The sequence below is a fragment of the Patagioenas fasciata genome, chromosome 25 (genome assembly GCF_037038585.1).
Source record: "Patagioenas fasciata isolate bPatFas1 chromosome 25, bPatFas1.hap1, whole genome shotgun sequence".
In the NCBI taxonomy this organism is placed as follows: domain Eukaryota; kingdom Metazoa; phylum Chordata; class Aves; order Columbiformes; family Columbidae; genus Patagioenas; species Patagioenas fasciata.
In genome coordinates, this window is record NC_092544.1 from 1972124 (window position 1) to 2000099 (window position 27976).

At 54.6% G+C, this 27976-nt stretch overlaps 1 protein-coding gene across 1 annotated transcript; it reads left to right on the top strand.

Annotated features, from left to right (window-relative positions):
* Positions 1-1817: 1817 nt before the first annotated feature.
* EPHA10 (EPH receptor A10) lies at positions 1818-27898 on the top strand. Its single transcript, XM_065856919.2, has 17 exons — positions 1818-1932; positions 2969-3033; positions 3751-4420; positions 12051-12206; positions 12910-13251; positions 16964-17082; positions 18356-18518; positions 19547-19655; positions 19876-19931; positions 21182-21307; positions 23305-23490; positions 24257-24318; positions 24401-24604; positions 25130-25279; positions 25454-25647; positions 25744-25908; positions 26425-27898. The coding sequence occupies exons 1-17, from the start codon at positions 1818-1820 to the stop codon at positions 26537-26539; spliced, it is 2997 nt and encodes a 998-aa protein (XP_065712991.1). The 3' UTR covers positions 26540-27898.
* The last annotated feature ends 78 nt before the right edge of the window (positions 27899-27976 follow it).

The following is a 27976-nucleotide window of genomic DNA, read 5'->3' on the forward strand; positions in this document are numbered from 1 at the left end:
CCACTTACAGCAGGTAATAGCTCAGCTTGGAGAATTACACGTTGTCTGGGCTGTGATGGCCCCAGCTCTCTGCAATGCTCCCCCGGCAGCCGGCAGCCTGGGTCACCCCGTCTCTGCTGTCCCCACGTCTGTCCAGCTCACCTGTGGCGGCGCTGGGAACAGGGTGAGGGATGGCGGCTCTAAGTGCTTGGAGCAATATTTCAGATAGATGGAGAAGCTTTGTACTCTATTATCACAACATACCCATTAATACCTTCTAATGTACCAGCAGCCTGGATGGGACTGGCTGTTGTGCCCCAGATGCTGGTGAGCGAGCTCCCATATATTACACCATGTGAATTATGTGTCATATTAGAGCAATCTAGTTTTAAAGGGCATCTTTCAGGCACAAACTGGCTTTTTCCCACACTTGACTGATCACACAAATAACTGTGATTAAAGGTCAAGTGCCTGGGTTTTTCTGTTTTACTCCTTAAAAATTTATATGCGAAAGAAAACCTGGAAGTTAACATAGCATGAAATTGTTATGCAGTTATGAGCCTTTAACGACGACTAAATATCACTTTTCTTCCTGGGTGGTTTGAAAAATCTCCAGTAATAATGGGTCACTTCTTCTGGTTTCCGCTTGCGGAAGATTATAAATAAATCCTGTCTTTCGCTTGGAATGTGATGGAGGTTTGACCGTACACATTTGTGACACGGGTCACCAGGGCTGTACCCCGGGCTGGCGGCACCGTGGCAGCACCGCACTGGCCCTGCTGAGCCTTCCCGGCCAGCAAAGCGTTGGTAAATGAACAGGGATTTTCTTGCTGGTCAAACTAATGCATTTGTACAGAATGGCCAGAGCAGCAGCATCTTCCACAGAGCTGGCCGAGGGCCCCAGATTTCCGACAGATTTATACTCAGACGCAATGCCTCCCAAACCTCTAGAAAGCAAACATGCTTTAGGTGTTAAAAAAATGCTTGGAAAGGCAAGATCCCCGTGGAACAGGTTAAAGAAATGTTGTGCTTGGGGTTTTGAGCCGGTACCTGGCTTGCTTGGGACTCTGATCCTGCAGCGACTTTCACATACGGTTAAATGTATTCACATGGGTGGTCTTGGTGACTTCAAGGAGAGAGTACTTAGAAGCTGTAGCACGAGGCACATGAACTGCAATCACCGTATCTAATGAATCCTATTATGCAATGTGCAAATTTGAGTCTGATTGGCAGCAGGCTCCAGTAGGATACCCGCTGCGGTAAATGTCTGCATGTGTGAGGCACTGTGGAGTTGCGGTTTCGGTGTCCAACACGGAGGTGTTCAGGTGCAGCGTTTGTGCAGACACAGGGCACTGCTCTTCCATGCCACGCTGTGCGCCTTTCAGCGTTCACATGGACACGTTCACCAGTTGCTGCCCCCCAAAAGGCCCCGCCGCACCTCCTTTTATTGCGGGTTTTGGTTCAGTTGGGCGAGTTCTGCTGCCAGCACGAACCAGCGCTCAGCTCCGTGTCTGGTCACAGCCCAACGCTCTGGGTGCTCCCCATACCTGCTGAGCCGGCGGCTGTAGCAGTGGTACCAGCCAGCCCAAAGCTGAGCCCATTCTGGCAGGAGCCTGCCCCCATAGATCGTGTGATGAGAGAGGGCTGGCGGGGCATCGGACTGCAGTCACCATTAGGCTTCAGAGTGAACACCGCCCAAGAGCACGTGCCCGCCCTCGCCACGCCCCTTCCCGCCGAGCACCGCCGCGGATTGGCCGAGCGGGCCGGTTGCCGCGCCCCGCCCCCGTTGACAAGCGCGCGGCGGCGGCTTCCTCGGGGCGTGCGGAGTCGGTGGCGCTATGGCGACCGCGCGCGGCGGCGGCGGCTTCTTCGGGGCGCTGCTGCCGGTGCTGCTGCGGGTGCTGCTGCGGGTGCTGCTGCCGCCGGGACTGCCCCGCGCCGCCGCCGAGCAGGGTGAGTCGCTCCTGACCGAGCCATGTCCGTCGCGCTCCGGACCCTCGGCCGCGTTGATCGCCCGCGGCGGGTCGGGCTGCGCGTTGCGGCGGGACCGGGCGGGCTTTTCCTTCCTCTCCCCGGTGTGGTTGCCAGCCCCGCGGGCGCGGCGGTGGCTTCGTGGGGCGGATGCGCCGCCGCTCCCCGGGGAGCGGGATGGGGGTGATCGGGTCAGCACGGGGTTCCGGAGCCAGGGGACTCCGATGTCCCGATCGCCGGGGGCGCTGGGAGGAACGAGCTCCCGCAGCGGCCGCTGCCCGCGCAGTGCTGCCGGTGCCGAGCTGCCCGCGGCGCACACGGGAGTGGAGCGGCGGGAGCGCCCCGCACCGCAGCCCCAACGCGCGGTGAAGCCCCGAGAGCGGTGCGCGGAGCCCCGTGTCCCGGAGCGCTCGCCCGGGCAGGGACCGGCTGAGGACACGCCCGCACGTTACCCGGTGTCACATCTGAGACACGACTTACTGTCGGGGATTGCATCTCTGCTGGCCGTGGTGGAACCGTGGATTTGGGGAAATACCTCTTCCTGCCAAGCAGAGAATTGGCTGTTTTGTGCAGAAAGGACGTGGTCATTCAGGGAAATTCCTGTTTTGAAGCGACCACCAGTGCCTTTTGGTTCCAGGACAGCAGGCTGCGGGCACGGTGCGGTTGTAGTGTTGCCTGACGGTGTCAGAGGGCTTGTCCTGCAGAGTCCCTACGGAAGGACTGCAGCTGTCCCTGGGACATCACCCTCATTAGGCTAGGGTGCTAATTGCGTAACTGAGGTCTGCTCTGGATGTGCAGCCCAGAGCTCTGCAGCGCAAGTCCTGCTTGGTGCTCATGCGGTGACGCGGTGGCCGGTGGAGCTGGAGCAGGAGCTGCTCCCTCTGCTTGGGGACCTGAGCCCTGCTTGGGTGTGTGGGAAGGGGTGAATGGCGATGAGCTTCCCAACAAGCTGGGTGGGTATTTACTGGCGTTCCCTGGGTCAGAGCATTTGCTTTCTGACATGTTGTCTTCCCTGCAGTTGTCCTTCTGGATTCAAAGGAGTCACAAGCAGAGCTGGGCTGGACCTCGCACCCGTCAAATGGGGTAGGTGTGGGGTGGGACGGTCCCTCTGCGCTGCAGGGAGGGGCTGTCCTGGGCGCTCAGCAGCGTCTGACACCCACACGTGGAGCTGGTGCAGGGGGTGGCAGCTGCGGGTCTCCTGGAGCCAGGGCGGGTGGGCAGCTCTGCGCACACTGTCGTGTTGATCAGCGCTGGGCATCAGAACGTTTGTCCTGTTCCAGCCAAAACTTCTGCTGACAGAGAAGGTGCTGTTCATGAAGATGTTTGTCCTTGTGTGATAGTGTGGCTGGTGTCACATCTCCTTGGCCATCTTTCATTTCCCTGGTAGCCCAGCGCCATCTGGCATCACGCTGCATGGTGATGCTGTGCACTGCACCTTCCCGGGGACAGAAAACTTGGGGCATGTGTGGGAAGTAAAGGCTCTGGCTTCTCCATAGATCATGTGTCCAGTTCCATATTAGACTTCGTTTCAGAAAGTCTGATGCTAGTGCCCTGTTTCTGGTTGTGTCTCCCTGTTTGCAGCTCTGCAAAGATCGCAGGTGCTGGTTGGTCCAGCAGCACCACAATGTTACTGCAGCTTGTGGTTTTGGTGCTTTAAGGACTTTTAGTGCCGATAATAGAATGGCCCGTGGGTGGAGAGACTTATGATGGTCATTTTTATACTGATCTGTGTGTTTCTGCCAGGGCGGCTGGTTCTTGTGGCAGCTCCTGAGCTGTTACAGCCCTTTGTTCTTTCCCTAGTGGGAAGAAATCAGCGGTGTGGATGAGCACTACAAGCCGATACGCACGTACCAGGTATGCAATGTCATGGAGCCAAACCAGAACAACTGGCTGCAGACGGGCTGGATTGCCAGGCGCGATGGCCAGAGGATCTTCATCGAGCTCAAGTTCACCCTGCGGGACTGCAACAGCATCCCCGGCGTGACGGGCACCTGCAAGGAGACTTTCAACCTGTACTACGTCGAATCGGACTCTGACCTGGGCCGTAGCGTCCATGAGAGCAAGCACACCAAGATCGACACCATCGCTGCTGATGAGAGCTTCACGCAGGGGGACCTGGGTGAGCGCAAGATGAAGCTGAACACCGAGCTGAGGGAGATCGGGCACCTGAGCAAGAGAGGCTTCCACCTGGGCTTCCAGGACGTGGGCGCCTGCGTGGCGCTGGTCTCTGTGCGGGTCTATTACAAGAAGTGCCTCGCCACCGTGCAGAACCTGGCCATGTTTCCGGACACGGTGGCGGAGACGGCCTTTGCGACTTTGGTGGAGGTTAAGGGCACTTGTGTCGCCCACGCCGAAGTGGATGTGGATAATCCCCCCCGGATGCACTGCAGCGCGGAGGGCGAATGGCTGGTCCCTATCGGGAAATGCGCGTGTGCGCCTGGCTTTGAGGAGAAGGACGGGGGTTGCAGAGGTAAAGGTGTCCGTCGTGTCCTCTGGCCGTTTTTGTCTGTCCGTGTTGCTGCCAGGCTGCTCCAGTCTGCCTGGTGCCTCAGCACAGCTCGGAGGAGCGGAATTGCCTTTTGTCAGCAATATGATTCTTTTAGTTGATTGCAGCTCCTCAGCTCACAGCCAGACCTTAATTTGAAGGGTGGCAATTGGGTAAATGGGGCGTGTTGCCGGGAGCTGCTCTGCAGCGCGGTGTTGGCCGGGCAGTCGTGCCAAGGCTCTGAACACCACCAGCCACTTCCCACAGCTTTATCTGTGACCATAAAATTACTCTAGAACATTAATATCCCCATTGCCATGCTTTAGACACAAGAATTTGATGACTTTACAGCTCGCAAGGTTATGTTTAATGACAGCTGTAGAAATGGATCTAACCTCGACCTCAGCGGGTGTCCCTCTGCCGATCCCGGTGCTGTGACCACTCGATCTCTCTTTCGAAGGCGGGTGAGAGCCTGGGAAGGGATGGACCCTGAGCGTGGGACACCGGCTGCCACGCTGCTCCCCCTTTTCACCTCCCCAAATGAGTCCCACACGCGTCGGTTCCCCGTGTTAAGTCACACGGTGCAGTAGGAGAATGAGCTTTTCCTGAGGACTCGGGTCTCCCCGTCAGGAGCTACTTGAGGCTTTTCAGATTTAAATTGTGCCGTCCTGCGGGAGTGGAAGCCCCTTTCCCGGCACTCTGGGTCGCGGCTGTTCGCTTGGTGCCCTCCTTAAGGAGATCTTATTAGAACTATTGAATAAGTCTCAGCGCCGTTGGTTGCTTCAGCGGCTGTGTGGCAGCTCGCCATGCTTTCCCCATCTGTTTGGAGTGGGAATTTACATAGCGAGTCCCAGAAGGCTTTTGCTAATGTTTCAGGTTTCTCTGTGTTGAGTTTAAATAATTCATATTCTCTAAGGAAAAATATTTGAAGTAATTTAATGGACATAATTAAGTTTTTCCCCCTTCTCACAGAAAGCAGGTCATTAGTCGCTCTCTGTGGAGCAGCATCTGACGGCTGGTCAAATAGTTTTTAGGGGTTGAAAGTTCTTGGTGGTTTAGCATAGCACTAAGTGAATAACTTTAGATGATTTCTGATGAAAGCATCCAGGGCTGTGGAAATTATTCCACAAAAGCTCTGGAGCTGGAGGCAGGTGAATGGGGTGGGAGTTTGGGGATGTCAGAACAGCCCAGTGGTGGCACAGCACGTCCGGTTCCGCGGCCGAGGTCCCGTGGTGCTGGCTCTGCAGGGCTCAGCGGGTGCGAGTCCCCTGGATTCTTCTTGCCCGTGAAACTTCTTGGCCACAATCTGCAGCAAGAATGGGCTTCATTTCCCGCTGAACTGGCGGAACTGTTTGAACTAAATCACAAAGCTGTAGTATCCCTGTAACCATGATGTAAGTGCTGAAATCGTCCCGCTGCTGAGAGCACATTTGTATCCTCACACTGGAATGAGGAGAGATGAAAAAAGACTAATAGGATTTACAGTGCTGCTAATTAGTGCTGCAAGGAAGCCGAGCCCTTGTGCTGTCCGTCTCTCCATGTCACAGCGCTTCTCCGGAGAGGCCCCAGCGCAGCCGGCACAGGTTTGCGTGTTTCTGATGAATCATTTCAGTGACGGTTGAAATCCAGCCATCTCCAGGGTGGAACCGAGCAGCGTTAGCATCTGTTTAACATCTACTCTTCAATAAGAGGAGAGGTTCTGTCACTGTAAATACACTTAAACTGCTCTTCTTGTCTAATATATATCTGTAGCCAGATGCTGGTTTGCGCTTACTCTGATCTTAAAACCTGTTCCCAGCAGATGCACGGCAGGCAAGAGAGGAGTCCTCTTGCACTGTGGCTGATCACCCGTCCATCCCTATTTTATTTTCAGTAGCCTGCTTGGCACTGATGCCTTTGTACCCTTCATTTCACCAGACATGAGCTGTGGCCCCTTCGTGCCACCGCCTTTGTGGTGCATTGCAATAGCTTTTGTGTAAATCAAACTGTGATGCGGAGGATCTGCCTGACATTTGCTGCGAAGTTGTCTCTTTCTGCCTCATCTTTCCCATCCAGTCCCTTGTAATATCTGCAAGGAGAATTTCAACAAAGCCCAAGGTTAATATTTACCAGCCAGATTTGCTGCAAACGAGACAACTTCAACCAGACGTTGAATTAATATGATGGAGACCAGTTGCTAAAAATAGCTGTCAGCCACTCTTCTTTGACAGAAACGTAAATTTGTGCTGGAGTTCAGTTTCCTTCTCAATTTATTTCCCTCCGCTCCTGTCGGCAGCAGCAGGAGCCGGGTCTGTGCTGCCATGTACAGGGAACGGTCCCGGCACTGCGCTCCTCGCGGCACATGATGGTCTAATTAGCGGGCTGTAGCGCTTGCCTACATGGGGATGATGCTGCTGAAACCAGTTTTAGGGAGGGAATAGTTTCTAGTGCTTTGTCAGGGTTTTTAATCCATGTTTTAAAGTGAATTCGATGTGGGCGGCCAGAACAGGTGTGACACGTCGGGTGCTCTCGGGCGAGGGGGGACCCGGACAGTGCTGCTTTGTGGTCCTGTGGAACATGTACAAGGGTTTTTCTCCTTTTGCAATAAGCAGCAAGCGGTGTTGCTTTTCAGGGAAGGGAAACCTCACACAAGAAGTCACATCAGGGACTTGGTGGTGGTGGCAGCCCCTGGGCAGGAGGAGCAGCCGCCATTGCCCACAGTGACTGTTTGAGAAGGGGAATAGAAGAAGTTCCCCCATTTTTCTGCATCACTGGATGGATTTTTGAGCAGCATTTCAGATTCACCATTCCATGGACAGGACACAAGGAAGATTTACCATATCTCAGGTAGAAAGCAAGAGAAAATAACAGCCCTTGGCATTGTTCTTTTGCACCTTTGCTTATAAAGCATGTTGGTGTTCTGGGCTCCTGCTCCAGCAATGCTTTGCCCCCCCGGGCAGTCTGTCCCAGCACCGCCCTCTCCTTGTGTCGAACACAAATCGACCTTGCAGTCACTTAAGCTTATAACTTGTTGTCCTAGCGCCAGCGAGCAGCGAGGACGCTCCTCTCCGAGCAGATTGTGCCTCGCTGCAGATCGCTCAGGAAAGTCAATATTATCTTTCCTGTGCTTGGCTTCTGAAACAGTAGGGGAACAAATGGATAACAAAGCCTTTGAGAAGATCATCCTGCCTGTTGTGAGGAGCACAGCACCGCAGCTGTAAATACTGTGAAATGGAATAGTTTCTTCCTTATCGCCAGCTGTTACTTGGACCTAAACTTGGCCGATGTTTTGAGCGAATTGGAGAGGATGTGTTTGGACAGAAGGTTGGGATGGGAGTGGGAAGTGGCATCAGCAAGATGCTTTCCTGTGCACTGCGTCTGTCCCATCAAGGCACCGTGTCACCGCGGTGTCCTTAGATGGAAAAGAAATAGTTCAACTGACAGTTATGAGAAACTTAGAATAAATTACAGGATTTTGCCATTGAGTGTGAAGAGACCTCCTGAAGCCTAAGGTCTGCTTTTCCACTTAAACACAAAAAAGATGGATCCGAACGTACAGCACTTGGGGCTTTTGATTTGTTTCATCTTTTATACATTAGCTTACAAACCTGTATGTGCTTCTAGAGTTTATTTTATCTTCTGGCTGATGCTTGAGTATTATGCATAATAAGTTGATTTCTTTTCTCCTGGGATTCTGTAGGTTGCATAAAGCCCCAGGTTTTCCTTTCATCGCTGCTGCAGCCGCCGGCGTCCTGCAGCCAGACACGCAGGTTTGCGGCTCTCGGCAGGGCTGGCGCTGGGCTCGCCGTGGCCGTGGTGGGATGGGGAATGGGGCTGTGCGAGTAAATCTGTGCCTGCCCCAAAGGAATAATCACTGATGAATCTTCTACTATGGTGCCCGCTCTGGGGTATGGTTTGGCTTTCTCCTCTGGGGTCTTGTGTTCTAGCAGAATGTGGCTGGAGCACCTTTGTGACATGGGCAAAGTGTCGTTTTGAAGGTATGGAGAGCTTCATATGGAATCAACTTGACTATGTCCCCCTGTCCATTCGCAGCCTCCATGGTACCTGCGATGCCTCATGGTAGATGCTGCTTCCCATCCGTTGTGCACATGGAACACCCATGTAAAATATGCTTTATCTTCAGTCTCTTTTTGGAGTAGTGGTCAAGCTTTGAGATATTTATTATTTGGGATTGCATATTATGTTGCTGTTCTACAGTGTGTCTGAAATAGTTATGGCCGTGGAAATTGTGGCAGAGCCAGACACAGATTACTCCATGACACTTAATTTTAGAGCAAACTACTCAGAAAATTACCAGCATCACAATTTGTTTGCAGAATTCTTGTCAGGCTTAAGCTTATAGATACCTGACTGCTGGGTGAACATGCTGATTATTCTGCTGGGATATGGGGGAAGCGAATCCTGCCCGTGGCAAAGGGTGTTTGTGCGAGATCCAGCGCCTGGTGGGAGCAGGGCATGTTGGAGAGGCAGGTCCGTCAGTCCTTCCAGGGAATCTTTCTGTAGAATCATCAGGGAACTGAGAGACAACAGTGAACTGCAGTTGGCTCGGTGGATGTGCCTGCTTTAGTGTATCCTTGAGGAAAATTCCCGCACAAATAGCAATGAGGTTCTGTTCAGTAGTGCCGAAGCACTGAATTCATGCACATGCATTCCTTTAGGTATTTCAAGACTGGCGACCGTGTTGGTGCAGAGCTGCTCGAATTCCTCCGTGGAAACAGAATTTGCTCTGCTGTGTGGCCGCCTGGTCCCCATGGTGGGCGGCAGAGGGGGAATCTCCTTTAAACTTGCCGAGTTATAGGATTGCAGCTTCACTGGCTCGTCCGGGCTGTCTGTCTGCTCTTCCAGGGATTGTCTTTTCCCTGGGAGGTGAGTTGCAGGCATTGCGGTCCCAGAGATGTGCTGCTCAGCCCTGCTCTCCGTGAGCTGCACCTGGGAGCCGTGGGGCTGCGGGACGGGGATGCTCTCCAGACAGGAGCTTTGCCTGGAGCTGAACGGCTCCATGGGACAACGCTCACAGGAGCTTCACTTGAACAGCAACCACGATCAGCCCTGGAGCTCGCACAGCCCTGCAGCCCAGTTGTCTATGTAACATACTTCGTCACTTTTAATCACTGTTCATTGATTAACAAGAGAAAGCTGCTCAAACTCTGATGCCCTCTTGCTCATTCATCAGCAGCTCTTCTGCCACTTTTTAAGCCAAAACTTGAACATGCGGCTGACTGTGGCTTAGGAAGCGTTGAGATCCTTGCTGGTGAAGGAGCAGCTGCAGCATCCTCAGTAGCCCAGCTGGGTGCATGGGGACACATCCTCCCCTTGACAGACCTATCGCTCCCATCCGAGGAGATGGTGAGAGAAACCCTTCCCGTGGTTGCATGGTGCTGGGTAATCTGCCAAGCTGCAGCACGAGTCAGCTTTGCTTGTTCTGCTCCAAGTTTGATCGTGTGTGCGTACAGTGTTGTATCGAGGAGGGAACACGTGCTCCCGCTGTCAGCAAGATGAATAAGGCATGCCTGCCCAACGGGGATTAGCTTGTGTGGGCAGCAATGATGGAGCTGGAGAGAGGCAATTAATCTGTCTGACCCGTCCAGCTGCTTCTCTGGCTCTAGGAGAATGTATTATTGAATTTTATTATTTAATAATTAAGTTGCAGTAGTACCAGAGGACAAGATGTAGGATAGAAAATAGTGTACAAAAAAGAGAATTTCATTCCAGAAATTGATGGCCTGATCTCTCGAGAGCTGCCGCATACCCACTGCAAAAATGAGCACTGCGAAATGACACGGACACCTAAGCCAGCTGGGGACCAAGAAAAACACTTGTAGGCTGAGGTGGAAGAGGGTGGGAGTTTATCTGAGAAAAGAAATGGAGATGCACACATGATGCATCACAAGTTCGGGGGCGCTTTTGTTCTTCTCAAGGGTGAGATTCAGACAACCAGGGACCAAAATTAACCAGTAAGCCCAACAGCTGATCTGCGCCCAGGTTCCTTGTGGGATGTGCTTGCGCGGGGTCGTGATGCCCGTGTTCCTGGGAAATGCAAATCGAGGCGTTTTGTGCGCTTATTAACTGACAAAACTTCTGACAAATGCTTTTGTAAACTTCTCCTGGCTGTTAGAAAACGAGGCGGCTTGAGGAGGCCAAATCCGCTGCTTTCTGCAGGCTTTGCTTGTGCTGGGTGTCACGGCAGCATGAGATCTTGTCTGGCATGAGCGAGGCTTTTCTTGAAAGGCCAAATATGTTATGTAAGAAAAGCAGGAATATCTGATGTGGGTTGCTGCTCCAAGCTGTGCCAGCGGCCGGGGCGATGGGGCCATGGGGGGCACAGCCATCGGTGTCGTGGCCCCTCCGTCCATGCTGCAGGACGTGGGATTTCTGAAGCCCTTGCGGAAGATGAAATCACCTCCCCTTAATTGCTCACCCGTTTTCAGCGTCCCGGGGAAGAATCCTCTCCACCCTGCGCTGTGTCTGGTGCTTTGTCCTCAGATCACAGCTGTAGCTGCCAGTTTTATATCATGCTAAAAATTAATGAACCGGAGTGCACTGGAATAATCTGCTTTAAAAGGAACAGTCTCAGCAGCCAAGTCCTTAGAAATGATGAGAGGACTGCGCTAGCGGAGCTGTTCATCTGGGAACTTTACAAGTGATTAAGTTTAAATATTCAGGGGGGTGGAGGGGGGACAGACAGCAGCACTGCGTCCGGAAGATGAAGCAGCCAAGCAAAACATGGGTGCTGCTGTTGGGCTGGAAATCCAGCTGAGACCACATCCCGGCCCTGCTGGGGTCACTGCTCAGCCCCAGGGACCCCGTGCAGGTGGGGGTGCTGGGGACACCCAGCGGTGACAGGGACACCCTTGTTCACAGGCTGTTTCCTTGTCAGGTGCTTCAGACTGAAGCTGTTGTGAGCTGCCCTGTGGAGTTTTGCAGCCTGTTTTGTTCTTTTTGCAAAGTCTTTCATGCAGAAATAGCTTCTGGGTGTCCTGCTGCAGGTATTGCTTGTAGTAACGATCAAGCCAATCCTTGACCAGCATGTGAATAGTTTGTTTGCTTGTGTATCAAAGGTACTTTTCAAAGGATAAGGGCAGCCTGCGTATGGCCTATAAAAGCAAATTTATATACTGTTGTTCATCTTCAGCACATACCTCGCTGCCTGCGGTGACTGCTGTGTAATCCGCCGTGATAAAGCTGTTGCTGCCACTGGCCTTGCGGCTTGGGTTTGTGTGTGAAGCTCTGGTGCCTGAGGAGGTCTCCAGCTTCTCCACTGCAATATTCCTCTCCTTTTGGGGTTGCTGCTGTTTTGCTGTGGCTCCCGTGTCGTTTCTGCGCTGCTCACCTGCCTCTAAACCCTAAGCCATGTGTTTTCCATATCCTGCATCATTCTGCAGCCACCTCATCCCCTGTGTCCCTCCAGACCTTTAAGGTCCCTTCCAACCCAAACCATTCCATGGCTCTATGATCCCTCTTGGTGCCAGGGTCGTGCAGGCACTCAGGAGAGGTCGCCTGGAGGGTGGGATCTGCTGGCGAGTGGCAGGCAAAGGAAACGGGGAGATGCCGTCATCAAACGTGTCTCCATTCACCTGGGGGTGTTCTGCCCATAACTCCCTCTCTCTCTTTTCAGCTTGCCTTCCTGGATTTTACAAGCTTTCCCTCCGTCTCCCTCTCTGCTCCCCTTGCCCTGAGCACAGCTTCACGCATGAGGAGGCCTCCACGTTCTGTTTGTGCCAGAAGAACTACTCCAGGTCCCCGTCAGACCCGCCATCTGCCTCCTGCACACGTACGTCTCGCTGGGATGGCGGCTCTTTGTCAAAGGAGGATGCGGGGATGCAGACGCTGCGCCTGCCCTGCAGCGCAGAGCCCGACGGTGCCCGGGGGCTGCCCAAACCGTCCCCTGCCCGGGCACGCGTGTCCCTGGGGTCCCATCTGCACCAGGTGCTGCTGCCACAGGGAACTGACGGGGGGACTGTCCCTAATGCCGTGGAGCTCACAGGCTGAGGCTGCAGTCTGATGAGACAGACGTGCGGTTGGGCTTGCAGACACCTCGGTATAACGAAGGCACAGTCATTTAGTCGATATAGTTCACAGATTTTAATTAAATGGCCTCTAGTTAATTGGATTGGGCCCCAGCTGCTCCGGTGATGGATGCTGCGGAGCTGCCTGCGCAACCATGAGACGCGCGAGCGCGGCCGGGCAGCCTCCGACAGCCACAGGCTCCCCGGGCGCTTCTCACATGCCGTGAGCTGTGTCGTGCTGTGTGTAACGTGTCCCTGCAGGGGCGTCCTCCATCCTGTGTCCCCACCATGCTGCCTGCATCGGTGCACCCGCGTCCCCTTGTGCTGCCATGCGCTTTGGCTGCCCAGGGCTGTGCTTCGTTCTGCACCGGTGCCTGTGCTGCTGCTGCCAGGGGACCCGCAGGTTTGTCCTCCCCGGCAGCACCTGCGTGACCCAGCACCCATACACGAACACTCTTCTGCTTCCAGGCCCGCCCTCGGCGCCGAGGAACCTGGTGTACAGCCTGCGGCAGTCCTCGCTGGTGCTGCACTGGAGCGCCCCGGCCGACGCGGGCGGCCGCAGCGACCTGACCTACAGCCTGTGGTGCGGCCGCTGCCCCGCGGCGCTGCAGGGCGGCTGCGAGCGCTGCGGCAGCGCCGTGGGCTTCGTGCCGCAGCAGACGGGGCTGGTGGAGCCGACCGTCACCCTGGTGAACCTGCTGCCTCACGCCAACTACACCATCCGCGTGGCGGCCGTCAACGGCGTCTCGGGCCTCGGCCCGCTGTCCGGGCAGCCGTACGCTGAGGTCAATGTCTCCACTGGCCTCACAGGTACGGCTGCCATGTAGCACATGTGGTTTGTGGCACCCCGCTCTGTCACCTCTGGGGTCTGTGGGGCTCAGTGTGCAGGTCTGGGGTTTTGTGGGTCTGGAGGTGACGTGGGCGCCGTCCTTGGGCTCTGTCCTGATCCTCACAGTTTGCTGCGATGGTACAGACGTGGCGCTCGGTGGTGGCACAGGTGGGAGAGGAGGTGGGGACCAACCTGTGGCACTGCCAGGGGTTTGGGTTGGTGCCGGGGGAGCCTGTGGCCCCGCTGTCCCCCACGGCGCTGTGGCAGCGAGCAGGGTGACAGCCTGCGCTCCGAAGGGACAGGTCCGCTCTGTGCTCCGGCTGCAGTTTGAATGTACAAGTCACAAAAAAAACACCTTCAAAGAAACAACATTTTCAGCCCATTCACAAAAACTCTCCTTAAAACAGACAATTCAAATATGGGCTGTCCTTTGGAAACAGAAAAATTGATTTCTTCTCTCTCCTGTGCTGGTCTGTCACACAATTCCTTGCTCGAGTGTCCCCTTCCAGTTCATGTTTCACGTGTCTATTCCCACTTGCGAGGACAGCGAACATCCAGCCTCTGCACACATGGGGCTGTCACCAGCTGGAGGGGTTTGATCCCACCTTGGTTGTTCATGGTGCCTCAGGAAAATCAGCTCTGGCTTCTTGTGTCCTTGTCTGTTCCTCTGCGGTTATGTTATTAATTTGCATGAAAACCTTTTGCCAAGCTACGGTTAATGGAGACAGATGATCCTCACATACCTCTTGGCAGGAATTGGCCAACAATTTCATCTGAAGAGATTAAACTTTGATCTTGTTATAAATAATTTTCCCACCACTTGATCAAATGTTTTTGCACGTGTTGCTGCTTTCTCTTCCCTCACACAACAGTTTCTGCGGATGCTCTGGGCGGATGCTGTGCCGCAGACTGCTCTTCACTGGAGGTGTCACTCCTCGTTAGGATCTTGGCTGCTCAAGGATGGATTTAGCTCTGGGAAGTTCTTCTGTCTCCTGAGGTCAGGCTGTCCCTCAGACAGTGTGCAAGCTAAGGAGGGGCAAGCTTAATGAGGGCTCTTAATGAGCTCTTTCTCCAGAGGCTTCTGCCTGGTGTTGGGCAGGGGACCGGGCTCAGGAGCTGCCACCTCCTGTGGGTCAGGGCAGCAAGTGCTGTGTCCTCTGAAGAGTGAAGCAACAGGTCTGCAGTACCAACCTGTGCCTGAGCCTTCGTCTGTCCAATACAGCTTTTCACCTGGGTAAGGGGGAATCTCAGCCCCTGACTCCACGCTGCTCCTGAAGGACCTGGAGTGTGCATGAAGAATGTGGCATAATGAGTCTTGGAATCTCTTCAAAATCGGTGTCTCTTGTCGAGCCGTCAAGTCTCTGGATGCAGATGGTGGCTCAGAATCAGCTGAGCAGCTGAGACTCAGGAAGGTTCTTGAAACACTCGTGGTTTTTGTTGCGGGAGGGGTCCCCTGTGCAGGAGGGGTCCCCTGTGCAGGAGGGGGTTACCAGGCAGGACCCCCTCCATCCCCAGGTCCCCGGGTAGCCCAAGTCCCCTTGTGTTGGCACCGTGGGCAGGGATGGTTAACCATGGATGGTGTGCGGAGGTGTCACTTCCATCGTGTCCTGCACCCTGAAGCCCCAGCCATGGGAGCCCATTGCAGAACTGGATGGGGCCGGGGGTCAGGAGCGAGGGAGCTCTGGGTGGCTGGCAGCGGTGACTTCCTTGCAGCCGCGGTGCGATGGTCTCGGGGATGTCATCTGCAGCAGCAGGGAAGCTCCGGCTGCAGATGTGCAAACTCAGAGGGAAAATTAAACAAAGAAACAAGACCCTATTTAGCTGTCAGATGCCGGCTCCTCTAAATATAGCTCAGAGTGCAGCTTTCACGCTGCCCTTCCCCTTCAGCAGTCACAAGAGGGAATTAGTGGTTGTTCATTGCATTTGCAGGGGAAAAGAAAAGATGCTATTTAGTCTGCAGGAGGCAAAATTAATACTGTGTTTTTTCTAATCTGGTCCCAGCATGGGGCTAAATAAAAGTGTTTGAGGAGCTGTTTACCTGAAGGAGCAGAGCCACGTTAGCTATGTAAATGTGCACTCTGGGACGCTGTCATTTATATTCCCCGCAGGGATCAGCTCCTGTCTTAAAGGGCTTTTAAATCTGTTGCAGATTAATAATGCAGCCAGTACCGAAATGCGTTCTCCTTTCTCAGGCTGTGGAGAAGTGGTTTGTGCTGAATTAGCTCCTCTGAGGTGGACTCCTCTGCTTGTTGCTGCTGCAGCCGCAACCCCGGGGGGTTTGGGATGAGCTGACCCAGGGCGAGGGGACTCGCCTGGGGGTTCTGTGCCATCCCTACCATGAGAACCAGACCTGCGAGAGCCACACGGTAACTGATGAAGCGGCTGGTTCAGAAAGAGGGACCCTGGGCAGGAGTGCAGGGCATGGTGCCCACCCTGGTTTGATGCTTTTTCTGCTGGTACACTGGTTAATTAAGAGGCTTAAACCCACATAAAAAGCAATGAAGTTTATAAAGTCAGGCAGAGCGGTGAATAATTTAGTGTTTCCTTTTCCAGAATAGAGGCAATGTTAGGGGAGCTTAAAATATTGATGGGAAACACATTTTTTTTTCACAGTGTGAAATGCTTTATAGTCTCTGTGATTTGCTTTAATCCCTTTTAAACATGTTTGAAGCTGGTGCCTGCTTTTCTGGCGTGTGCCATGGGTTCTGCTCTACAGCCCACCACTGAGTGTGGTTTTTCCTGATGACTTTGTTAACAGTCAGGACACCTTGTTCAGGTGTCTTCAGTCCGTTTGCTAGAGTCAGAAATACAGGAGGGCATCTGAGTGATATTTTATTGATGGGAATTGTATAAAACACCGAGGAGTACTTAGTTTACAGGAGCGAAACCAACGTTAAGCGAGCTGGAGCCAAACCTGGGCACAACGGGAGCAGTTGGCAAGTGCATCTGGCATGGCGAGAGGCACTAAACGGGAGCACACGTGCCAGGAGGACGGTGCAGCTGCAAATGTGCTGATGAGGAGTTCACAGCCGCTGCTGAGCGGCTCTCCCGTCCGTGTGTCCTACAGCCCTGCTGCCCCAAGGCTCTGTTCTGCATTTCCCAGCCATCATTAGCAGCAGGTTCAGAGCGCTGGACGTTGGCTCAGACCCCTCTGCAGCACCGTGGGTGGACGGTGCCTTTAGGATTTTGTGCTTGTTTTCCATCAGAGCGTTACCGGCTGCCCACAGATTACAAAGCTGTTGTATTTTTACCATCACCTTCTCCTGTTGGATGATCACCAGCTTGGAGTTTGCCCTATTTTAATCCTGATGCAGATGGAGGAAGCGGGTGTCTGCAAAAGAAGCGTGCTCTTCAGCTGTTTAAATTGTTAAAGTTTTTACTGCGGCATCACATGGCAGATGCAGAAATGAAGTAACCGCAACTGAACGCGTTCGTGCGACATGGGACTCGTGGCCCCGGTGGATATGAGGATGGAGACAGATGAAATTCCCTGTAGCGTGTGATCTCCTGGTTGCACTTGGTTCAGAACCAGAGTGGCTGATGTGTGGTGCCATGTGGTGTCACTGGCCATGTCCCCAGGGCCCTGGCGGGCTGTGCTGGGCCAGTGCGGGGGGTTTGGGTGACGGGGGAGCAGGGGATGCTCTACTCTGGCAACTCCACCATCACCCATTGCTTTCCCCTCTGCTTTTTCAGCCTCGACTCCTGTCACCAACATCCACACCGATAAAGTCGAGCAGAAAAGCGTCTCCTTGTCGTGGCAGGAGCCGGGGTCCCCCAACGGCACCGAGTACGAGGTCAAGTACTATGAGAAGGTGGGCACTGGGTCTGGGGACGGCTCCGGCTCCCGGTGGGAGGGTGCGTGTCTGTGCGCGGTGCTGTTGTGAAGATTTTGCTGGCACCTGTGGGGACGAGGAGTGCTTCATGTGGGGGCCGATGAGGTGTTTTCCCCTCTGAGAGCATTATGCAATCTGCTTATGCAAGTTTTAGGAAATTTAGATTTTTTTGGTAGAGTTCATGTTAATTAGTGGGTTTTTCCCCCCAATCTGTGCAGTAAGATTTCATCCAGTCCTAACGCTGACATCTCCCTGGGAAAAAGAGTAAAGCTAATGATTTTAATTCGTTATTCTTTTTATTTTGAATGCGTTGGGTGGCTTTTTACAAGGACATTAGAAATGTGGGGTTTGGGTGCTTGCCATAGCCAGCTAGACAGGGACTGATAAACCATATGGGGTTTCTGGATCTTTGATGAGATGATGCCTGTGTTCATACCCTGGGAAAGTGCTGGACCTTGTGGTCTTCACTGGTTTGGCAGTGAGGGTCACCGAACCTGTGACTCCAGTGGGCTGTGAGTGGCTTTATGCACAGGAGGGGACACAAGCAAACGTTTTTGTGACAGTCTCTTAATTTTAAACATAGCTGTTATTTGGTGAGTGCGGCTGGTTACGAATTTTAGAAGAAATACTGATGGGCAGAGAGCGGGGACAAAGCTGTAAAAAAAATAAATGCAGTTTATGACACGGTTCTGCAAATTACCTTATCTGCATGTGCTCAGGCTCGTTATGAAACTGATTGCATGTCGAGCAAACTGTGCAGGTGACACATTGGCATTCTGTATTTAGAAACAAGCTACCTTGAAGCTGATTCATATTAATGTGATTTTCAGCATCTGATAGATTTGAAAGGAGGAATCTGTGGGTGAGGGCGAATGCTGGAGCCCGAGATGGTAATTTCTGAGCAAATGGGCTGCAGCATCAGGATGCTCGGGGTATGTGAGGTGAGGAATCGTCCTACTCAGGTAGGGAATTCAAGCTATAGTTTAGTGATCAGTCACTGCAATGAGGCTCTTGATGCTGACATGAAAATTAACTTAGTGTCTAATCTTTGCTTTTAGAGACATAATTTAACTATGGAGATTCAGAGGGAAAAGAGTATCAAATGGAAAATAAATCTCTAGCAATGAGGCATCTAGTAAATGTATTGTTTCTGGTGAAGGTTTTATGTGTGGATAGGACACAGCTGTGCTGCGCCTGCTCCATGGCACAGCTGTCTGTCCAGCTGCATCGCAGGGATCTCATCATTTCACAGGATCAGAGAGATCAAAGTTACTCAACTGTGAAAACCACATCAACGGCCGTGACGGTCAATAACTTAAAGCCTGGCACCCTCTATATTTTCCAAATCCGGACATCTTCCTCGCTGGACTATGGGAACTCCAGCCCCAGTATTGAAGTGAAGACGCTGGCAGAGCGTAAGTGTTGGCAATGCTCAGCACCTCGTGCTCGCACCTACGGGCTCTGGGCTGTCGCGACAATATTGCTGCCCCGGCCTGGGTGCTCTCGGTTCCATGGAGCAACATCTGTCCCTCTGGCTCTGAGCGCAGCTTTTAATTGCATTTTCCTGTTTGAGGCTGTTGCTGGTCAGCGTGTCCTGGGGTGTCTGTCCTCATTCTTCTCAGGGCAGCACCAGCGAGGGCAGCGGTCACAGGGACAGACTGTGGAGCAGAGGGAGGCAGGAGCAGCCTGGGGACCCGGCTGGATTTGTGTCCCAGGCTGGAGATGACCACTCACCCCATGGCCATCCTGGCTTGTGAGGCCCTGGCCGGGTGAACCGCTTGGCTGGGTACGGTCAGCCAGCATCAGTGCTGTTTGCTGCGTCCTTCTCACAGTTTCCGTTCGTAACTATAGTCCAGAAGCATCTTATTTCACTGACTAAAAGCAGGCTTGGAGAGGTGCTTGGGCTTCAGCTTAATAACCCACCCTGGCTGGAAATGAAAGCCCTGAGATGGCTGGCTCAGTACGACTCGCACAGATTGTGTTTAACAGGGCTTTAAATTGCATCCATTTGCCACACAGAAGACATTTTCAGAATGAATTGAAGCCAATAAAAATTTTATATAGAATGTAGCTTTCTAATACCTCCGTTTGCAAAAGCAGGAAGGGAAGGGATTAATGTGATGAAGGAAAACTATTTGTAAGCCATAAATTTTAATATGTCCCTCTGATAAATAGGAACCTCAGCGCTGATTAACAAAGCCGGTGGGGCAGCGCGGGGGCTGTTCTGTCACACCTGCAGCGCTGCCCCGCACGCTGCTCTGATTGCACCAGCTCGGGCTTTCAAAACTGAACCTGAATGCGAATTGTTGCAAGGATAGTGAAAAGCAGCCTGGTGCTGTGGGTCGGTTGTCCCCCAGCCTCGCTGGTGGCCACAGACTGGGGCTGCCCCACACTTGGGACCTGCCCCAGGGACACGGTGACCAGCTCCGCTTCCCTCCTGCAGTGACGGTGGCCTCCAGCGAGCAGAACCCTGTCCTCACCATCACAGTGGTGGCCATCGCGGGGCTGACGGTGCTGGTGTCCATGGTCATCGGCGTCATGGTCTGGAGGAGGTGAGCAGAGCTGGGGCGCGTGCTGAGGTTTGGGGTACGGAGGGTGGCAGTGAAGCCCTCAGGGGGCTGGGGGCAGCGCTGGTGCTCAGTGCGGGTGTGGGGTTGAGCAGCCTGTGGCTCCTCATGCTGTGGGGCTGGACTCTGGTGCTGAGCGCTGCGGCGTGAGGCTGCCGTAGCAGGAGCTGCTGCCCAGATAACGTGTGCGCCTTCCTTCCTGCAGACAGTGCGGGTACAGCAAAGCCAGCCAGGACGGCGATGAGGAGCTGTACTTCCACTGTAAGTGAAGCCCAGCCGGTGCGACTGCGTGGGGACGCCTGCGTTTGTCGCTATGAATAACCAGCTCCTCACAAAGCAGCCCCGAGTCCTCGCCTTTGCAGTGTTGTCATCCCGCGTTATCCCAGCGCAGGGCTCAGCACAGCGAGGTCTCTGGGGACAGCAGGCTTGACAGCTTCATAAGCCGGTGTCCGTCCTTCCCGCACGCGGGTCACCGCCGTGCCGAAGGAAAGGGGGATGCTTTTGGCATTCCACGGGGAAGATGAATTATTCCGTCCGCTTTTCACAAGCGGCTATGTGAGAATACAGCTTTGTTTTCTGGGGCTACTCTGGCTTATTGAGTAGCAATAATTTTACAGACAGCGGTTGTCAAAGGAAACTCGGATGTCAGGATTGATGGGTTTATTTGATTCCTGGCATATGCCCGTGAAGCACACACATGCTCTTCTGCTCCCCAGAGCGTTTCAGAAGCAGCAGAGCCTGCGTGCCCCTGGCTTTGGAGGGCCTGGCACTGCCGAGCTGCCCTTGGGAGCTTGCTGAAGGTTTTCCATGGCGAGGGGAGCGCGGCAGCTGCCTGGTGTCGGTGAGGGAATGGAGCCGAGGTGGCAGGGGAGTCCTCGTGTGGCGTGACCCTTCCTGGCAGGGCCCAGCGAGCGGCAGAGCTGGTGTGCTTTGGCCATCATTCTGGATATTTACTGTGATTTGGGGTGCTGAGGAAGCCCCAGCACGCGGGCAGTGTTTTCCTGGGGAGCCGTGCAGCTCTGGGCAGCGTGTTGGCTGCATCCTGTGCGGTTCTGGCCGTGCTCTGGGCAGCGCTGCTCGCTGGGCACCGGGTGGTTGCTGCCTGTGGGGGGTATTCTGGTGCCCATGCTGTGAATCAAGGGGACCTGGAACATGGCTGTTGTTCGTTATTACAGTTATCTCCCCTAGAGGTCTTGGGAATGGAGATGATTTGGATACTGGAGGATTAGCACGGGTGGCAAGCAGACTCAGTGCAGGCGGGAGCTGTGCAAGGTGAAGGAGCTGCTCTCCTTGAACCTGGGGGTTGTAGCAGTGGAGCAGAGCCATTAGGTTCATTTAATCCCACAGGATGTTTCCCAGCAGCCTTAAAGCTGAGGCTTTTGCTTTGCTTATAAAAAGGTGGCAGGTTAGTCCTGGAGGTGGATGACCCGCGAGAGCATTTCCCAGGACAAGCGGGCAGGACTCTGCCCAGCCTTTCCCATGCCCTTTAGGTGTCTCCTGCTTTCTTGCAGTTAAAATACCGACCAGGAGGACGTACATCGACCCTGACACTTGCGAAGACCCCGTGCAGGCTGTGCACCTCTTTGCTAAAGAGCTGGATAACGCCAGTGTTAAAATCGAAAGGATCATTGGGACAGGCAAGTTCCTCCCCTGTGGTGGTGGCCGTGCCGCGGGTTGGTGGCCGTGCCGCGGGTCGGTGGCCGTGCCGCGGGTCGGTGACCGTGCCGCGGGTTGGTGGCCGTGCTGGGGGTTGGTGGCCGTGCCGCGGGTTGGTGGCCGCGCTGCGGGTCGGTGGCCGCGCTGCGGGTCGGTGGCCGTGCCGCGGGTTGGTGGCCGCGCCGCGGGTTGGTGGCCGTGCCGCGGGTCAGTGGCCATGCCGCGGGTCGGTGGCCGTGCCGCGGGTTGGTGGCCGCGCTGCGGGTCGGTGGCCGTGCCGCGGGTTGGTGGCCGTGCTGCGGGTCGGTGGCCGTGCCGCGGGTTGGTGGCCGTGCTGCGGGTTGGTGGCCGTGCCGCGGGTTGGTGGCCGTGCTGCGGGTTGGTGGCCATGCCGCGGGTCGGTGGCCGTGCCGCGGGTCAGTGGTCATTGCACGCAAGCTCTGCCCAACTTGCCGGTGTCCCCCGAGGCAGCTCCTTGTCCCATGGCACCGGCAGCGCCGCGGGCCCTGGCTCTGGTCTCAGGGGTATGTGCTGGCACTGGGGAGATGGGAAGGGGCTGGTGTTTTGTTCGGGAGCCTCATTTCACGTTCCCGGGTGTTTTTCTGCAGCACTCGGTGCAGCCAGCCACGTGAGGTGTGGACCAGAAAGCATCAGCAATTATCTGCATCTGGGCAGTTTGACAGCAGCATGAAAACTATAAATATGTGAACTTAATGATTTATTGATTTTCATCAACTTCACTGCCTAAAACTTAAAAGCAAATTAAAATCCCCTCACCGGGCCCTAGAGCCTTAATCACGAATGTGTGCCAGATCATGGGAAACACAATTATTCTTTGTCGTTCCTTTTCCTAAAGATAAATTCAGCTGCAGAAAAGGAAGAGGTGGAGGAAGGGAGGAGGGAAGGGCTTGGCCACCAGCTTAAAGGACAGGGTGGAAGGGAAGAGGACATGGAGGGGAAGAGGAGGTTGTCTCTGGAGCTGCTGAGAGGAGCAGCGAGACTAATCCCACATACCTTTCAGAAGCAAAACGATGTTTGAAAAGTCAAGAAAGAGATTAGTCAGGAAGACATTTAAATATAAGGAATTTAGGAGTGCATTTGTCTCACTGCTGACCTGACAAGTACCTGGCTTTCAAATCGATAAAGCTTTTCACAGCTACACATTTTTTGCTGTAAAGCCAATATTGGCCTTTTATGCTATGAATTTGGTAGCTCCTGTTGTCAGGAGCGTGGCTGTGCCTCCGGCTGCAGGAATCCCGTGTGCGGGGCCGGGAGGCGGAATGGGGACGGCCCAGGGAGCAGGACCTCGCTGCCTGAGGGTTAATCTTCTTTTCATGGGAAAAAGCACAACATGCACTTGAGCAGAGCGTGGAGAGGGTGGCTTACAGGTGTAGGAAGAAGAAATTCCATTGCATTTTCACACGTTTTTAGCATCACATTCTAAACTTGTTCGAAGGGCTGTGCGTGCAGCACAGGTGGGAGAAGCTGGTAAAACAGGCTCTGCGGGGGAAACTCAGAGCCGTGCAGGGATGCCTGCGTTTCTGAGTTTGTGGATTGGCAAATCCTCTGAGCAACAATGGGAAAATCTTGTTTGTCTACTCAGCCAGACACATCGCTTGTGCTACAGAGATGCACTTCATGGTCCCAAAGCAAAGAAAATATCCCCTCAAGGGAAGGCGACTTCCCAGAAGAGGCTGGCTGCCCTTTTTGCTTTATAGCAGGTGTATATATATGTACATATATGTATAAACTGTCTTTATAGTGCTTTGCAGCAGCTCAGTAAAACGTCGTCCCTACACCATGATGCTGAAAGCTGTGAGGAAGCTGAGGTTGGCCAGCACGTAGCTGGGCTGGAAATGGCAGCGGGGTCGGTGCCGATGCACGAGGAGCCCTGTGACCGCCATGGCGCGGGCGCCGGACCGCGTGGGTCGTCCCGCCATGGCATGGCGGCTGTTTAACCCACGTCTCTGCTGCGCAGGGGAGTTTGGAGAGATCTGCCGGGGCTGCCTGAAGCTGCCCAGCAAGCGGGAGCTGCCGGTGGCCATCCAGACCCTGCGCGCCGGCTGCTCCCCCGCGCAGCAGCGCTGCTTCCTGGCCGAGGCCTCCACCATGGGCCAGTTTGACCACACCAACGTCCTGCGCTTGGAGGGCGTCATCACCAGAGGTGAGGGGACATCACCAGAGGGGAGGGGACGTCACCAGAAGGGGTCCTGGGTGGTGCAACACGGGCAGCCTGAGGCTCTTGGGCAGGCGGTGTGCTTAAGCCATTGCTTTGGGTGATGACCCAGTGCTGGAGGTGCAATACTGCTGCTCTCTGGAAATCAGGTGTTTCCTTATGCATTAGCTATTTTAGCATCCTGATGATTAATAAAATGCCTATGTCGAGATTAATAAATCCGGGTAGTGGCACTGGCTTAGCAGCAAAACTGCACTCTTAATAAAAGCAAATTGAAGTGAGGTTCTGTCAGTAAAACAGATGACTCTGCCTGCTCCCGGCTCTCGTGGGAGTGGGTGCGCTGAACTAGTCTGCAGATGCTGTAGTTAAATGGATATTCATGTAAATCCAAAGAAACACGAGCACGTGTGCTGATTTTAATTAGCTTTTTTTATTGGATGGGGAAGTATCGATGTCGTGAGTCCTGGGCTGAGCTGATTGCTGTTGGTTTCGCTGGGTAGTCCCGCATGTGGCTCAGTGTTCTGATAAAGGGAGCAGCTTGATATTGGGATTCTGGGGGATCCCAGCTGGAACACAGGGAAGCCTCGGACCCACAGCTCATTGCGAATGGCCTGGGATAAGATCAGAGTGTCTGTGGCAGCCAGGCAGTGCGGGCTGACCGTGCTGGGGTCAGCACCCGCTTTCTGACGGCTGCGGCATCAGAACTGCCCAAGCAGCTGCAGGGCTGACGCGGGGTCCTGGTCTGTCTGTGCAGGGAGCACCATGATGATCGTGATGGAGTACATGGGGAACGGCGTGCTGGACTCCTTCCTCAGGGTGAGCGCTGGGCTGGTCTGCTGGGCTCTGCCGCTGGCCCAGGCGTCACTCACCTTTGGCTTTTCCTCCTCTTTTTTTACAGAAACATGAGGGACAGTTCACGGCCGCCCAGCTCCTGGGCATGCTGCAGGGCATTGCCTCTGGCATGAAGTACCTGGCAGAGATGGGGTACATACACAAAAGCCTTGCTGCCCACAAAGTCCTTGTGAACAGCAGCCTGGCTTGCAAAATAACGGGTTTCAGGCAACCACAAGAAGATAAGATGGAGACCATCTTCTCCACCATGGTAAGCTGCCTTTCCCAATTCTACCTTCAACATTCTCTGAAAGCAAAATGCTGACAGAATGGCAGGAGCCCCGGCTTCTCCCATGGCCACGGGGTGGGGCTGTGGCTTTGGGGTCAAGGTCACCCTCCTGTTAATTGCAATCAGCTGTGGTATCTGTCACCTGCTTCCCCCAGTGCATCCAGAGGGCTCTGCAGATGCTGAGATGGGGATTGCTAATTACAGGAGAGCAAGCCGGGGTGGGGGGACTGTGTGTTTGCACAGCTCTGAAATGGTTTTATTAAATATTAATGTATAAAATGCCATCAGCTCTTCCCAGAGACATTCTCCTCTCCCATTAATATTTCAGGACTCTCACTCCCATGTAGCACAGGGTTGCACAGCCATTTTAAAACAGATTCAGGCAGAAGTTCTCTTGGTAGTAACCCTGCATGCGGCACATGGGCTTGCTCGGTGTCCGCCCTGCGGTGCCGGGGAGGGCCCAAGGAATCGTGTGTGCGAACGGGTCATCTCCCTTCTGCCCTGCAGCGGGGGAAGAGCCTGGTGCTGTGGTCGGCCCCCGAAGCCATCCAGTATCACCACTTCAGCCCGGCCAGCGACGTCTGGAGCTTCGGCATCGTCATGTGGGAAGTCATGTCCTACGGAGAGAGGCCCTACTGGGACATGTCCAACCAGGACGTGAGTCCCGGCGGTCGCGGGGGAGCTGGTGACATTGCCATTGCTAACGGTGTGGGGCGAGGAGCTGCTGCTGCTCCCCGGGCGAGCTGTGGGGAGGGAGGTTTGTCCCAGGCGTTTGCCTGTGATCTGCATTGCGGCGCCTGACCCGTCCCCTGCCCTCCGGTGCCACCGCAGGTGCTGAAGGCCGTGGAGGACGGGTTCCGCCTGCCCGCCCCCGCCAACTGCCAGCCGCCCCTGCACCAGCTGATGCTCGACTGCTGGCAGAAGGACCGCAGCCAGAGACCCAAGTTCTCGCACATCCACAACATCCTGAGCAAGATGCTGCAGAGCCTGGAGTCCCCGCAGTGCCCCAGCTCCACCTGCCCCAGGTGACACCTCTGGCTTTGCCCGTTCTGCTCTCCCCGCCGTTCCCTGCTCGGCCGCGCCGTGTCCCGCTCCCCGCTCACCGCCCGTTCTGTCGGCAGGTCCCGCGGCACCGCCATCCCCCTCACCCAGCGCGCCTTCTCGGCTTTCCCGTCTTTCAGCTCTGTGGGTGAGTGGCTGGAGGCGATAGAAATGGGCAGGTACAAAGACAACTTCACCGCTGCGGGCTACTGCTACCTGGAATCGGTGGCCAGGATGACAACCCAGTAAGTGAATTGGTTTCCTGGCAATAACCTTGTGTGGCTGGGTGCAGCATGAGCGAGCTCTGCGTTGCAGTTACAGTCAGGCATCACTAAACAAGACAGATCTTCCAAAACATGTGTAAGAGCTTGCTGGCGCAGGTTGGGCTGCATATGTGGTGCATCTCGGTTGCTGGTTTTTGAAGCTGAGATTTAAACCTGCAGTTTCTGACAGGAGCAGCGTTGACCGTCCCTTCCAAAAAGCCCAGTCAAGCACGATGCAGTGCACTGATAACCTGTTGTGCGGGCAGCCCGGGCAACAGGACCAGGAGCCGTCTCACCCCTGCTGTGCTGCACATTCCTGACTCCTGGTCAGGGTCCGTGTTGCTTTGGCTGGGGGCGCAGGTTGGGGGTCTCGCTCTGAAAGGTCCACAGTGGCTGGTTAGTCTGAAACCTGCGCTGCCCTTGCCCGGGAGCAGTCGGTGTCGGGGCACTTCACCGTTAGGGCTTGTTTTTGGGGCTGACGTGGGGCTCGTTTTGCAGAGATGTCATCAGCCTGGGGATCACGCTGCCGGAGCACCAGAAGACCATCGTGAGCGGGATCCAGACCCTCCGGGCGCAGGTGATCCGGATGCACGGCCGAGGCGTGCAGGTGTGAGCAGAGCGCGGACCCAGCGCCCCTGGGGAGGACACAGCCCCAAACCGCACCAGATCCCTGAAACCTCACGGTTTCGGGTGCGATGGAGGAATCACTGGGCTGCTCCAAACAAGTCGTTCCACGTGGCAAGAGAACAGGGCTGCCCGCCTCTGTGCCGGGAAGCCGAGGATTCCCGGGACGCGTGCAGCGTTCCCGCGTGGACGTGGCTCTCCCTTGCACTGTTTTGTAGGATGAGTCAAACTGTAATGATGCCATTTTGTATGGTAATTAGGCTAACAGGGTGGATGGACATTTGTGCACTGTCTTAATCCAGAGCTGACAGCGTTTTTGTATCCAGCATCTGTCTGGTGAAATCCATAGGTGTTTTTTATACAAGCTGACATGTTCTAGCAACCCCACAAGGAGCTTTTATTGCTTTTATTTTTAGAGACTGGAGCGCAGCTCACACCCAGCGCTCAGCTCCTGGAAGGTGACTTTCCCCATCTGCTGTGCTGAAAGGAAACTTTCCCAGCTGCGTCCCTTCCGCTCCGAGAGTTCCTTCACTGAGTCTCGACACCGCACTCGGTGAACGAAATCAAATATTCTCCTCTAAAGTGCAGAGCAAATGGTGCTGAACATTTCCAAGGGAAAGGCTGCGGGGCTGTCCTGCTCTGCCGTGCCAGGGTGGCACTTTTGCCCTGCAGGTTAAGGGCTGGCAGAGGTCTGTGCCTGAGGGATGCGGTGCCAGCGCAACCCCCAGCACCCGCAGAGGGGAGCACCCGGGTCTGGGCGACCAAGGCGGCTGCACCGAAGGGACCGCACAGCCCATGTGGACGCCACGTTGGGCAGAACGGGCTGTTGGTCTCCCCGAAATCAGCCATGCAGGCCAGTTACAGCAGCACGTTGTTTGGTGGCAGGCGGCAGCGCGGTACTGCCTGCCGTGCCGTGGCAGCTCCTGCCGCTGCAGGCCTGATCCCTGATGGAAGACATAAATAGCATCTGCTTAATGATACGAGTTTCCTTGAAGTTAGTTAATTAAATGGGTCTTTGGAGCCTTGTATGGAGTTTTGTAGGGCCTTTTATTATCATCTGTAAGTATTACGAGTGAATTATTAATGATGAAAGGCAAAGATTTACAAAGGGAATGGATGCTGCGGGAGATGCTCACAGTGCAGCTGGAGATCTGCTGGAGTCAGATCCTCCCGTCAGCTGCTCTGTGGGGACCAGGCTCTGAGCGACCGTGGCACGAGGAGCCCCAGGGCAGCTCTCACCGGCCCGGCACCGCCGCTCCTGGCCAAGCAGAGCGGTCCAGCCGCGGTGCTGGTGGCCGCGCTGGCCCAGCTGCTCCCGATGCCACTTGTTTAGTTTTTTAATGGAAATAATTTAAGTTCGGCCCCTGCGCGGTCTGGTTGGTCACTCGCCATCCTGCTGTTTCACACCCAGAAGAGTAATAACAGT